At 38.7% G+C, this 15,105-nt stretch overlaps 1 protein-coding gene across 1 annotated transcript; it reads right to left on the bottom strand.

The window, feature by feature from the left end:
- On the bottom strand, positions 3,530-9,554 carry LOC109845393 (proline-rich receptor-like protein kinase PERK12). The gene is made up of 9 exons (XM_020414650.1): positions 9,474-9,554; positions 8,453-9,386; positions 7,678-8,133; positions 7,519-7,599; positions 7,362-7,432; positions 7,191-7,267; positions 6,894-7,041; positions 4,890-5,051; positions 3,530-4,580 (listed from the first exon to the last, which is right to left on the bottom strand). The coding sequence occupies exons 2-9, from the start codon at positions 9,306-9,308 to the stop codon at positions 4,425-4,427; spliced, it is 2,007 nt and encodes a 668-aa protein (XP_020270239.1). The 5' UTR covers positions 9,309-9,386; positions 9,474-9,554; the 3' UTR covers positions 3,530-4,424.

The following is a 15,105-nucleotide window of genomic DNA, read 5'->3' as shown; positions in this document are numbered from 1 at the left end:
TGTGGCTGCCACCACATTAAGAATGAATCCTGCCATTAAGTCTGTCACTGATCTTCCTATGCACCTAGCGATAGAACATGACTTAATAGCCAGTAGGAAGGAACCAGAACTGAATATGGTGCAGCAAGAGCTGAATTATGTCCGCCAGAGGCATAATGCTGGAAGCTATAAAAACCCTGGTTCTAGTAAACCACAACCACGAGGACCGAAATCGCAGCAGTCCAAGAGAAAGAAAGTACCCCGTGGAGCCTGCTACAATTATGGAAAGTTCGGGCATTTTAAACCCAATTGCCCACAAGGTGAAAAGCAGGAGAATAAGGGAGGCTATAAGCATCCAGAACAAGGGGGTACTAGCAAAAGAGAATTCGTCGGTGTGACGGAATGTAATGCTGTGATGATGGATATCAGTGGTTGGTGGATCGACTCCGGTGCGACTAGGCATATCGCAAAGGACAAGAATGGAGTCGTAGAATTCACCGAGCTGAAGAAAGGAGAACAGAGAATCTATATGGGAAATAATACATATCTCGATGTAGAAGGTATTGGTTCGTATAGATTGGATCTTGGGGACAGCATTCTTGTCCTCAAAGATGTGTTCTATGCACCAGGAATTCGACGCAATCTGATCTCTGTTCCCAGCTTGATGAAGAAAGGACTGGAAGTGAGGTTCTATAATAACAGGGTTTCTATAGGCAAGAATAATAAAGTGTATGCTATGGGAAAATATGTGCCCGAGCATGAATTATGCATTCTTCCAGTAGTTTGTAATAATTCTGATAATAAAATTTCGAATTTGAACTACTTGTCCTGTTATATTTCTGAATCTGAATTGTGGCATTTTAGACTAGGACATGCTAGTATTTCAAAAATGAAAGAAATTATCAGAATGAACTTGCTTCCTGCACTATCTAATGTTCAATTACCACCATGTGAACATTGTTTAACTGGTAAAATGACTAGAAAACCTTTTGTTGGCGGACATAGAGCCAATGAACTTTTAGGGTTGATACACTCGGATATTTGTGGTCCCCTAAGTGTCAAAACTCATAGTAATAAAGAATATTTTATTACTTTTATAGATGATTATTCCAAGTTTGCACACGTCTATCTTATATCCAGAAAATTAGAAGCTTTTGACTGCTTTAAGAGATATAAGACAGAAGTTGAAAACCAACTTGGATTGAAAATCAAAATTCTGAGAACTGATAGAGGTGGAGAATATAATTCTAAAGAATTTGAAAGTTATTGTATTCAGCATGGAATTAAAAGGCATACAACAATGTCGTATATGCCACGACAGAATGGTGTTGCTGAAAGAAAGAACAGAACATTATTAAATGTAGTTAGATGCATGTTGTCTCATTCTGGTCTCTCTAAAAACTTTTGGGGAGAAGCATTGTTAACTGCAAACTACATTTTAAATAGAATTCCCACCAAATCAGTTATATCTACACCTTATGAATTATGGAATGGGAGGAAACCTAATTTGAGTCATCTCAGGAAGTGGGTATCTATAGCCCATGTTCTCATTCCATGTCAACTTAGAGATAAGTTGGATTTTAAAACAATAAAGTGTAGATTCATAGGGTATTCAGAAAAGTCAAAAGGTTATAAGTTCTACAATAAAGAAAAATGTGTTATTAAAAGCAGAGATGCTACATTTCTAGAGAATCTAGAGGAAGAGGAACAAGTTCAAGAGGAAACAGAACCTCTAACTATAATAGATGATGATTATTATAGTGTTGTTCCCACTAATGACCCTGATATTGTGAATGAACCTAACCATAAAAATAATAAAATACCTATGGAAAATAATGTACCTAATCAACCGGTTGTAGGCAACAAAAGGCCAAGAACACAACCTTCATGGATGGATGATTACTATTTGTATTCATGTGAGTCATCCTGTTTTTCGGTAGATACAAATATAGAAGAACAAGATCCCTTAACTTTTTCTGATGCGATGAAATCGCATGAATCAGCTTCATGGCTAGAATCTATGAGAGAAGAACTTGATTCCATAGAAAAGAATAAGGTATGGGAGTTATGTGATCTACCAGAAAATAGGAAAGCCATAGGATGCAAATGGGTGCTCAAAAAGAAATATCGTGTTGATGGATCTATTGATAAATTCAAAGCACGGTTAGTTGCCAAAGGTTATAACCAGAAGGCAGGAATAGATTTTCAGGAGACGTATTCTTCTGTAGCTAAATTTACATCCATTAGAATTATTTTGGCTATTGTTGCATATCTTGATTTGGAGTTATTCCAAATGGATGTTAAAACTGCATTCCTTAACGGAGAGTTGAAGGAAGCAATATATATGCAACAACCTGAAGGTTTTCAGGTGAAAGAACAGGAACATAAAGTTTACAAATTAATGAAATCTCTATATGGTTTAAAACAGTCTTCTAGACAATGGTATCTCAAATTTCATGATGCAGTTACTAAACTTGGTTTTATTCAAAATAAATTAGATAATTGTGTATATGTCTTGAAAAGTGGGAGCAAGTTTACTATATTATCCTTATATGTGGATGATATATTGCTCGCTGGAAATGACATAGAAATGTTGAATAAAACCAAGGCAGATCTCAGCGAAAAGTTTGAGATGAAAGACATGGGAGATGCATCATATATTCTTGGAATTCAAATAATTCGAGATAGAAAGTCTAGAATGCTAAGTTTAAACCAAGAAAAATATTGAAGATCAGTTCTTAAAAGGTTTGGAATGGAGAATTCCAATCCGGCACCAACTTCGTTGGTTATGGGAAAGAGATTATGTAAAGAGCAAAGCCCTGGAGAAGGGCAGAAGCCATTAGATGTTCCTTATGCTCAAGCAATTGGAAGTTTGATGTATACATTGTTGTGCACCAGACCTGATATAACTTATGCTGTGAGTCTAGTCAGTAGATATCAAAGTAATCCAGGACCAGCACATTGGGAAGCTGTTAAAAGGATTATGAAGTATATCAGAGGTACATTGACTCATAGATTAGTTTATCAAGCTGATTCGCTTGAACTCCTCGGTTATTCCGATGCTGATTTCGGAGGTGATAAAGATAATGAAAAGTCCATTTCGGGACACTTATTTATCTTTCTTGGAGTAGCTGTTTCTTGGAGTAGCAAGAAACAAGGGTGTGTTGCTAGATATACACAAGAAGCTGAATATATAGCTTGCAGTATGGCAACTACACATGCTGTCTGGATAAGACGGTTTTTGATTGATCTTGATCTCAATTTGTTAGAAGGACCTATTGATATTTATTGTGATAATCAAGCAGCAATTAGCTTAATCAATAGTGGCGCGAATAGCTCCAAAGGAAAACATATTGAGATCCAGTATCACTATATTCGAGATATTGTAGAAAAGGGAGAAGTCAAAGTGACTTATATCCCTACTACAGATATGATTGCTGATCCTTTGACAAAAGGAATACCAGCGGAATCTTTTATCAAACATGTAAGTTTGATGTAACTTAGGAATAAATAAGTCCAAGTAAAATTTTATGAATAAAAAAATAAGAGTTACTCTCTACGGATAGTGGGAGTAATGGTAAGCAGAAACATCTGATCTCACGGATAGTGGGAGGCATATCACTTGGTTAATTTGGTCAAGTGGGAGATGTTAGCTTGACTCAGCCATGGATGACCAAATCAACAACGGTTTCTCAGTAGAGAGAATCGTGGAGAACGTGAATTGGGGTTTGTTGAAAGATTTTCTCTCAGAGGCAGTTTGAGGGGGGTGGAGTAATGGGATTTCAGCCTATAAATAGAGGAGTAATCTCCTTGAGAAAAAACAACGAAAAGGAAAATCAAACCCTTTACCCATTACCGGAGCCCCCCTCAAAGATATCATCTTTCTTCTTCTCTGTCTTCTTCAAGAAATCCCTAAATCTATTGCCTTGCGTGTGCGCGCGTCTTTTTTATTTTTATTTATTTTTATTTTTTTTGTGTGTTGGTTAATTACAAACATGGCTCGTCTACCTCTCACAAACTCTAAACACCTCGAAGGTCATGTGACAAAATCTCATGAAGTTTATTTCCCTGGCATATCATCTACCAAGGAAAAAGATTTCTATTGTATCCTAGCAATATCGCCTTAATCCATAGATTTGTGAAACTTTACTTAATTGTATAAAGTTGATACGTTAATGTACATGTTGAAATTATCACCGTATATGACCACGTACGATGCTGTTTTCGAACAGGAAACCGAAACTTCCGACGATCTTTCGCTCAAGGTAAGCCTAATCTGGCGTAGTCGGTGCTGTTCTGGCTCTGGAACATAGACTGAGAGTCTGACTCGCTCGGGCCTGGACTGTGTTGCGGCGGTCGCATGCAACCAGGCCGGCTTATGCTCCGGCTGCGTTTGCTCACCGCTGAAAGGAGGCTGCGCTGCGGCGGTCGTACTCGCGGAGTCATCATACGCTGCCGGATTCACCATTGCTGAACGCCATCCGATGGAACTGCCGGAGATCTGCGGCGTATTGTCCGGAGCTGAACGCTTGGCTTTGGCCGTATTTTACGCCGTTGGAGAGATCTTGCATGTCATTTTGGCAGTCTAGCGCCCTCACTACCTGTAAGATGAAGGATAACAATTAATTAAGTTATATAAAAAGGGGGATTATTTACGTCCCAGTATCCTTTGGTCTGTGTACCTAGCTACAAGGACAGCCCTGAATATTATTGACCGCGATAACATGCGTAACCCCAATGAAAGTAGTATTTTGGTCATTGAGGGACCAAACCGCGAGACCTCTTAGGATTTGAGGGACTTATGAGCAGTTTCAAAGATTTATGCGACTAATTATACGGAATTACTGAAGATTTGAACTACTAATATCCAAAAACCATAAGATACTATGCTCACGAAACAGGTAACAAACCTGAACCATACGAGGTCGCTTAGACGCAGAATGGCGAACGCATGCAGCTGCAGCTTCAATCATGATGAACATCTCAGCCTTGTTATAGTTTCCCTCCAGCCTTGGGTCAACTAACTCTTCACAGTTTCCCGTCTCGAGGGCCTGGACCAGGAGCGGCCGTGCCTGCAAAACAAGCATCCATTGTCATGTGACATCAGAGAGAACGATAATAGGAGGTCATAACAATCGATAATATGTTAATTCGTCTTAGTGTCGATTTCACAAAACCCACCTGAACTTTGGGGGTTTTTTGTACATAACCACCCGAAGTTAGTTGAACCTGTCTCACTTAACCGCCCAAAGTAGCACCGTGTACTTTAATGGTCACGTGCTTGGCACGTGAAAAGAGAAGGGCGAAAATACACCTTAGATTATTAAAAATTACCCCCTTATTCTTTTTTCATTTTGGGGGGTTAATATCAAAACAGCCATTTTGGTCATTTCACCATTAGCAAGTAACAATGCCAAGGGGGTATGTTGTAAGAACTTCAAATTTCAGGAGGGTTAAGTGAGATACCCCAATTCAGGGGTTAAGTGAACAAAGTTTAGGGAGGTTATGTGCAAAACCCCTCGAAGTTCAGAGGGACAAGTGAAATTTACCCTTTATCTTTATGTTATACAATGATGCAAAAAGTACAGGAAGCATCTTTTGCATAGCACTATCATAACCATCCTGAAAAGAATTGTGTAAACTATCTTATGTTATATAATATATGAACTTTGAAATAGGAATGGTGTTCAAGTCTCTTGTGCAATTTAGGCAGGTTAAAAGTTGCCAATCCTGTTTTGAAGGGTAGCTCAAAGTTATTGGAGGAAAAAAGCACGGTAATTCACTATTATAAAAGCAAGCATGCCATAGTTTTCTGTCGGTTTCTACAAATTTTGCGTAGATGACTAAATGTAATATGCATCTAACAATCTATTTCTTTGCATTAGGATTACCCTAACATAAAGAAATGTAAAATAAATATATTCAGAATGTTGATATTGATGTTTAACTTATTAGTTGTTGCAAACTTGCACTTGCATTCTGATTCAATGTTACTGCATGTAAAAGCTCAGCCGAAAGGTTGTTTGCTAACACTGAGCGTATATGTTCTTCAGTTCATCAATCTGAAGAATGTAGCGTCAATGTTAATTTCAAAAATCATCTTTTGCTGCTGACATTTACAAGTAGTATTTTGTTATATTCTCTTACAAGTTTGTGAAGGCACATGGCATTCTTGCCTAGTAATACTGTATAATTTCAGGGTGTTATTCCCTTAAATTTCAAAAGTTTTGCTAGGACAAACTAAAGGCTTCCATAAGGAAAGATTTGACTTACTATTAAATTGCATCACAAAGCAGCACCAAAGCTCTTGGCTTCTTTTAAAGGGTTAATTACAAATAGACACCTGTACTATCGTTTTTTTGAACTGACTACCCCTCTAGTTTTATTGTTGCACATAGACCCTAAGTGATTTTTTTTAAAAAACTTTTTACCCTCTGGATATCTGTTTATCAAAGGATTTGCTCTTCCATCACAGCCTTGTGATTTACACAGTGATAAAACAACTCACACGTGCATTTTGATATCCCCCTTCAATGCTATAGCAAAATAGTGAAATGAAATTCTTATTTGTAAGAATGCATTCATTCTTTATCTATACATCCTGTAAAAATTAAGAGAACACAAAAAGCTCTCTTTATATACTTCATGTGTTTCAAAATTTTCTTGCTTTTAACCATGTTCAAAGTTGTGTATTTTGACACAACTCATTAAATTCATAGCTATTATGTTTCTAATTACAGACTTCTGATATATAAGTTTCAAGAGGTATGTGGATGCCATGAGAAAAAAATATATATTTAAACTTTCAACAACCAACCTTTTGTGAAGCTAGTATGTATTAAAATTTCGAAATAGAACGTCAATTATCAAAACGGGTAAGGATTAATATGAAAGAAATATGATACGAGCATTACCCATTCGACCAAACTCTCATCTCCTAAAGGTCTTCTAGAATCTACAGGTTTCCGTCCTGTTATAATTTCAAGCAGCACAACTCCGAACGAAAATACATCTGACCTGTCAGTTAATTTCCCACTAGATGCATACTCTGGTGCCATGTATCTGAAAATTAAGATGTTTTTACATATGAGTATACAATTATACATTTCCTTTTTATTTGCACGGAGAACAAAACCGAAGAATTGATGAAAATCTAAGCAATTTAAACAACATTAGTATTTTGATAACTGTCCTATGAAATTAAAACCTACCCGAATGTCCCCATAACACGAGTTGATACATGGGTATGCGTGTCATTTGAAAGTTTTGCAAGTCCAAAATCTGCAACCTGTGTTTTATTAGGGAAAAAAGGGATTTAACATGAGAAGTTGATACTCAACAATTAATTTTATTAATGTAATTCAGTCTGAATGTATGCACACCTGTGGTTCAAAAGAATCTTCCAAAAGTATATTAGCTGATTTTATGTCCCTATGAATAATTTTAGGATGACCTTAAGACATAAGAAAAAACCAAGTCAAGATCAGATGAAATCAAACATTTGCTGGAAAGTATGCTACAAAAATGAAAATAACATACAGTCTTCATGTAGATATGCCAATCCTTTAGCAGAACCAATAGCAATTTTCTTTCTGTTTGACCAATTTAGTGAATTTTGTCCTGTTAAGAATTCCAAAGCCAATTTTCAGAAATTCAACTAAATCAAACAATTCTAAGGCATCTTTGGTAAAAAGTTACCGTGTAAATGATGCTCGAGAGTATTATTTGGGAGGAACTCATAAACAAGTAAGCGATGATGCTCGGCAATGCAATATCCCACAAGAGAGACCAAATGTCGATGGTGAACTCGACTAATGATCTCAACTTCTGCCATAAATTCTCTCTCTCCTTGTCCACTACCAGCCTTGAGTTGCTTCACGGCAACTTTTCTACCATCAACAAGAGTTCCTTTATATACACATCCAAAACCCCCCTCACCAATCATATTTTCTTGAGAAAATCCCCCAGTTACTTCAGCTAACTCTGCGTATGTGAACCATGACTTAGATCCAGCAGGTACATTTGGATCCATTGGACCCGAATGATACCCGTAACTGTTATTACCGATAACTCCCGAAGAACTAGATTGTCCTTGCGATAGATTGTAAGAGTCAGTAGCAGTTGAATCCGCCATTTGGCTATAATAATTTCTGTCTGTTATAAGAGAAAATAGGTCAAATATGCATAACCTGAATCAGATATCGATTACTTCTACAAGGGTAAATTGCACATGACCCCCATATCTATACCTTGAGTTGCACTAAACCCCCTCGACTCATTTACTACCACGTAGTACCCTTTAAATGCCATTGTTAAAAGATAAATTGCAAGTATCGCCCCATCTTTCTCTACAATTGAAGGGGGCTAACTACTAGTAAATGATTTTTTTTGGCGGTTTTTCTTTTTTTTCAACTCCAAGTGTAGATTAGGTGGGTTAAGTGCAATTTACCCATTCTACAATTACCAATTTTACCAATTGAAATGCTGGTGGGAGGTCGATAGTCAATTGCATCCAACCTCCTCTGTTTTTTCCTCTTCATCATCACAAAGAACGCAACAATTAGCACGATTACCACTCCTCCGATAGCCACACCGGCAATAAGCCCAACGCTTGAGCTTGATGAACCTTTAGATGGTCCTAAGGTTGAAGGAGAAGAAGAAGAAGAGGAGGAAGAGGAAGAAGATGAAGAATCTGACGATGATGATGAAGAAGATGACGATGATGAAGTAGACGAAGAAGAGGAAGAGGGAAATTGCTTAGGAGAGTTTTGAACGGAATCTGAAGGGTTTGACGATGACGATGGATTCTTTGGTACATTGTCACTAGGTGGTGTTATAGTTATTTGTGAATCCTTTGGAGGCGGCGTTGTGGTAGGTGTCGAGCTAGAGGACCCAGAAGGTATAGGATTTGAGACAGCAGGAGATGGTGGCGAAGGTGAAGCAACGGGTGTAGGTGGTGGAGGAGGAGCACTGGTTTTAGGCTCCTCCAGTGATGATGATGATGCATTGGATGAGGATGTACCTTCCTCTGGTGGTGGTGGTGCATCGGATGAGGGTGTAGGCTCCTTCGGTGGTGGTGGTGCAGTGGATGAGGGTGTAGATTCCTCGGCTGGTGGTGGTGAAGAACTAGGTTTTGGTGGGGGAGGAGTTGATGGAGGAGGCGTTGTGGGTGGAGGAGGTGAAGATTTGGGTGGCGTAAGGGGCACCGTTGAGTTTGAGCTCGCAGATGTTGAGTTTGATGGTGGAGGTGGACGAGAAGTAGGAGGCGATGGTGCGGAGGAGTTCGAAGAAGCATTCGACGTGGAGTTAGTGGAGCTAGAGTTCGACATTTTTATGATGTGTTTAAGGAGTAGGATCAAAACTCAATTCAATCATTCTCTTGAGTAAAGTTGAGGCCTTCTTCCTTCCTACAATATATTCAACATTAATTATGGGTGGAAAATTGAATAAGGAGGGGAAAAAAATGGTTCAATAATTTTTGGAAGAAACTATACAATAAAATGAATTGCCTTCGAGGAGCGATCAAGCATAACATTTGCCATGAATCTCTCCTTCCTATTGCTCCTCTTTAGTCTTTGTCCAAAATTAAGAGGAAAATTTTATCAATTCTTAATGAATTTCTCTTCCTATTTGCTAGGAAAAAGGTTGCAAAATCTGATCTTTACCCCAACTTCATTCATTTAGCTCTCCTCTTAGAAGAGAACAAGAAGGGAGGAATGTGTAATCCGACTACGGGGGAAAAATTATCAACATATTATTTAGGGGGAAATTGTGCAAGCCTCAATCTTTGCTCTCTCAAACAATTGCAGATGAAAAAGATTGAAACTTTTGGTGCAAAAAAAGTGCTCTAAAGGAAACCCTAGGGCAAAACTTCATATGTCTGATTTTCAAGGAAAACCCACTTGAAGGAGATAATTGAGAACCCAACTAAGAACAAAAAATTGTCAATTTGCAGAATTCAACACCAAATTAAGCCAATGTTGCAACCCAGTAAACAAATTAGACGTGAAAATTAGAACAAAAGAGGGGAAAAAGATCAAATGGGTACCTCTGATTTTCTTCTTCAATCACTTTTGCATCTAATTTCCTTCTTTTTTTTCTTTTCTTTTTATTTTCTTTTTCTTTTTTAAAGGAGAGAAGGTGCATAATTTTGTTCAATGGTGGATAAAAGAGTTTTCCCAAAAGAAATTGGCAAAAATAGTAAGCAACTGTTATTGTCCGCGGACTATGCATAAACCTCCGGATTTGGCGCGAAATCCAAGCCTGAGTGTTTAAATGTCAAAAGATTAGTATTAGACCCTCATATCTTTGTTAATTACCAATTAGTCCTAGAATCCTTGAAATTGCCCATACATCCACCAATCCTAAGAGTTATTGCAATTAGGCCCCTTAGTGACTAAAAATGCCCTAGCTAATGCGTTTTCGAACAATGAGGCTTTTGGTGCTTTCGAGAGAAACATAAACTGAGATATATTTGGTTGTCGAGGAATCAAATTGCAAGACTTCTTAGGATTTGAGGGACTTATAAGCAATTTCAAATATCCAAGGGACAAATATAAGATTATTGAAGATTTGGGACCCATTTCTAAGAGCATGTCTGTTTCCATGCATCTTGTGGGTTTTCCATTGAAAAGTGGGACCCACAAGCTTAAACTTCTAGGATATTATCAACTATATTGTTTGTTGTTACTTTCCATGCATTGAATTTGAGGTTGACACGCAGGATAAATGTATCAAATGTGATCCCTTAAAATTATGTTGATTTTATTTGAATTTGTGATTTTAGTGATATGTCCTTAAGAAAATACATGTACAACCAAACAACATTTGATTGGATTTTATCCTTATGCTAATATAATTTTATATCCATTGCAAAACAAACATAATTTTGAGTATGAATTTTTCTATATCCATAACATGCATCATAAATAATCCACGAACCAAACAACCCCTAAGTAACTATTCCTGTTTTAGAGTGTATCTTCTACATGTTGATATGAATGGAATATTGGAGGTCTTATGTGAAAAAGATTCTTTGGAAGGATATCATTTATATGGTTGGATTCCATAGGTGGAAACATGTTTAATTAGTAATATGTGAGTATTAGTCAATATTGACTAAGTGAATATGTTTCAAGTGGTTTAAATTAATATACGTGTTATATATAGTGTAACAAAGATGTTAAAATGCACCCTTATGTTGGCATGCTAGCGAGTGGGTAGGCTCGAGTGATCGGGTCCAAGTACATGGGCCGGCACGTGCACCCGCGTGAGCTCTTTTTGCATGTGTTGCATTATTCTGGCACAAATGTTTCGTACATTACGAATATTGAATGCCACTAAATGTAGACATTACAAACGTAGCTGTAGTAACTAGTCATCGCTGTCATTCAAAGCCTTACTTGGCCCCTCTGACCATTTGAATGACACTGAAAATCACTCTACTTCATTTTTTTTCTGTAATCCTCTGGCTTTGTTCTTTAGCTACTAGCTAGTTTTGGTGACTCCGGCGAAGTGAAGTGGTAATCGAGATCCTCAACAGAAGAGGGCGCTTCTTTCAATGGCAGTTGTTTTATTCTTTAAAAAAAATAATTAAAAAAATTTAATTATGAAGTTCATAAAATAATTATCTAAAGTGCAACATGAATATCTCAGAAATGAAGCTACGGAGATAATTAATATATCACAATAAAGTTCAAAATAACAATCACCAAATCTTCTAAAAACACAACGTCAAATCTTTCAAAAAAGAAGCTAAAAAAATTATTGAAAAAACTGATTATTTGATATCCGCAGTCTTCTAAAAGCACGACATTAATCTTTCAAAAAAGAAGCTAAAAATTATTGAGAAAAACTAATTGTCTGATGTCTCCGTTTGATACTCTGATTTTTGCATCACTCATGCATAATCTTCATCATCTGAAGGAACACCTGAACACTACTAGTAAAAAAGAATGATGTTATTATCAATATCATCATTATTCAAGAAAAGCATAAACCATCTTAATTTTATTATCATAAGCTGAAGAAAAGATTAAGAATGTAGCACCTTCCGTTGCAAGTTTGGTCATATTCCAACATAAATTATTAAATCAAAGGCTTTTTGATTCTCCATAATCAACATTCTTTTTCGATGAAGCATGCATCGCTCCTTAATTTTGACAATTTAGTCCAACGCTTAAAAATAAAATGTTGCGAATATGTGATTAATTTGAAGTTTGCAGAAAGACCTTAATAATATGAGCACACAAGATAAGGCTAACTCATATAATTTGTATTAACATGCATTACCTTAAATCATTCAAGGTAAGGAAAGTAGATCACCTTACAAGTAGCTAAAATTTATAGAAACTTTTTGGAGCAAACTCATATCTTTTAATCATAGACGACCATTCTGTTTTGAATTCTTCAATAGTGCTTGTTCCATTCACACATTCATCAAATGCATCTTGAAAATTCAGCTTGGTGCTACAATCTTGGCACAAGTTTTCTCTTGCTTTTCTCATTATATGCCATTGACAAAGCCTACGAATACTATTGGGAAATACCTCCTCAATTGCCTTCTTCATGCTATGATCTTGATCGATCTGTTATAATTGCACGAGAATGATTTCCATACGTCGCCTTAAGAAATGTCTGAAAAATCCACACAAAAGAAGGACCTTTCTCATCTTTAATGAGTGCACAACTAAATAATATATACTGCCGATAATGATTAGTACCTACAAAAGAAGCAAAAGACATCCGACACTTATTAGTCATGTAAGTTGTATCAAAGGTGATTATATCTCCAAAGTATTCATATGTCATTCTTACTCTTCAATTAGACCAAAATAAACATTGTAAGATATCTTGATCATCAACTTTGATATCATAATAAAGGGTTTCTTCTTGGAGGCTCTTGAAGTAATTAATATTTGTCTGCACATCACAACCGAATAATTTTCTACATGTTCCTCCTATAAGATTACTCAAATCTTTTTCTATAAATTGATGATGTATTAACACGACCTCTTGTTGGGAATTTAACGCCTAAATCCACTAATGCAACAGAAACGCAGTATAGAGAACAGTACACCAAGATTTACGAGGTTCGGCAACTGCCTACGTCCTCGGGAGCCACACAGTTAATTTCTTATTTAATCTAACAAGAAATTACAAGTTAAGAGCAAATCTCTAAACTGAGATTCCTCAAATTAAACACTGTAGCTACAGTGTTAATACCCACTTTAAAATACCCTTTTCTCTTTTCTCTCTCTTCTTAAACCCTTTCTTTATCTCCCCTCAAATCCCTAATTTGAGAGCTGGAGATCAAAAAATAAAATCGCTGCTGCATTTTCAAAGGGATTAAACGCTGCTGCGTTAAGGGGCTTCGCCACCGCCGCCAGAGAAAAGTCGGGGGAGAGAGCAGCAGGAGCTAGGGCATCGGGGGGGGTTTTATAGCCGAAGTTGATGGGCTGGCGACAGCCTGTCGCCAGCGGTGCAGCGGACGCGATGGTGGGGGGGGGGTGAAACGCGGACATCGGAGTCGCCCAACGCGAGGGTCGCGTTTGTCGAAGCCGAGGGTCGCGTTTGTCGTCGAATTCGCCTGCAGGTTTGCAGCGGACGCGATGGTGGGGGTCGCTCGAACGCGAGGGTCGACGAGCTTGAATGCGCGGGTCAGGTCGTTCACACCGAGGGTCGCGTTCGTCGAGCGAGGGTCGCGTTCGCCCAAAGCCACCATCGCGTTCGTCGTCGAATTCGCTGAGTCGACGCTCGCCTGCTCCAACCTGGAGCTCGTCGGAGCTTCGCCGGAGCTCCTCATCGTCGTCGGAGGTTGGTATCCACCCTCAACCTAACAATCTCCCACTTGGAGACCAAACCGACGGCAACTCATCAAGCTCCTCTCCTGTGTGGCTCCGCCCTCATCATCTATGCATGAAGGCCAACTGAAGTTGCACACAACTCCAGTTTCTGAAAGGTCGCTGCCTTTGTCAACATATCCGCTGGATCCTTTCTTCCTTGGATATTCTGTTGAAATCCTTTGACAACTCGTCGGGCTCTGTATCTTCTGGAACCATTCTGCTCCTTTTTCACTCGATACACCCACTTGTTGTGACGTGCCTTCTTCCCTATGGGCAACTCAGCTAGTCCCCATGTCTGGTTGGAGATCAGAGATTTCTTCTCTTCTTTCGCAGCAAACTCCCACTTGCTCGCATCTCCACTCTGACAAGCTTCATCAAAGCTTTCAGACTCTCCTCCATTTGTCAGCAACATATAATTCATGTATCTGCTGTTAGGCACAGGAGGACGAGTACTTCTCCTCAATATCGGAGCTGGTGCGTCGGGCTCCTGCGCACCGTTCTGTCCAACAGGCTCTTCTGGCTGAGGACCTTCTGCATTGGATTCTTCAGAGAGGTTATCTGGGACATCATCTGCATCTACAAATGTTGACTCGCTCTCTGAGTCACCGTCATCTGTCTTGTGCATGTCCTTGTACATCACCTTCTCGTTGAATGTCACATCTCTGCACCTGATCACCTTCTTGTTTTCGTTGTCCCAAATGCGGTAGCCGAACTCGTCTTCACCATACCCGATGAATGTGCATTTCTTGGACTTGGGATCAGGCTCATTCCTGCCTTGATCACTTATATGCACATAAGCTACACAACCGAAAACTTTGAGATGTGAGAGGGTTACCTCCTTTCCGCACCATACCTCTTCTGGTATTCTGTGCTCCAATGGAACCGATGGACCTCGGTTGATCAAGTAAGCTGCTGTGTTGACTGCTTCTGCCCAGAACTGCTTCGGTAGACCTGACTGCATCCGAATGCTTCTGGCTCTCTCTGTCAACGTTCTATTCATGCGCTCAGCCACACCATTGTGCTGAGGCGTGCCGGGCACGGTCCTCTCCATTCTGATACCGTGCTCATAGCAGAACTTCTTGAATCTGGTGTCTTCATACTCACCACCATTGTCTGTTCTGAGTTTCTTTACCCTCAAACCGGTCTCATTCTCGACCATGGCTTTCCATCTTCTGAAAGCCTCAAACACTTCTGACTTTTTCTTCAGAAAGTAGACCCATACTTTCCGAGAGTGATCATCAATAAAAGTCACGAAGTAGTGTTTCCCACCAATCGACGCGGT

Source organism: Asparagus officinalis, chromosome 6 (assembly GCF_001876935.1).
Source record: "Asparagus officinalis chromosome 6, Aspof.V1, whole genome shotgun sequence".
NCBI lineage: Eukaryota > Viridiplantae > Streptophyta > Magnoliopsida > Asparagales > Asparagaceae > Asparagus > Asparagus officinalis.
This window is presented reverse-complemented; position numbering and strand designations above follow the sequence as displayed.

Coding starts and splice junctions, on each gene's coding strand:
- LOC109845393 (XM_020414650.1), bottom strand. CDS start 9,308: ATGTCGAACTCTAGCTCCACTAACTCCACGTCGAATGCTTCTTCGAAC. Junction 7,600..7,677: donor TCTCGAGCATCATTTACACG/GTAACTTTTTAC, acceptor AATTCTTAACAG/GACAAAATTCACTAAATTGG. Junction 4,581..4,889: donor AGCGACCTCGTATGGTTCAG/GTTTGTTACCTG, acceptor TTCATCTTACAG/GTAGTGAGGGCGCTAGACTG.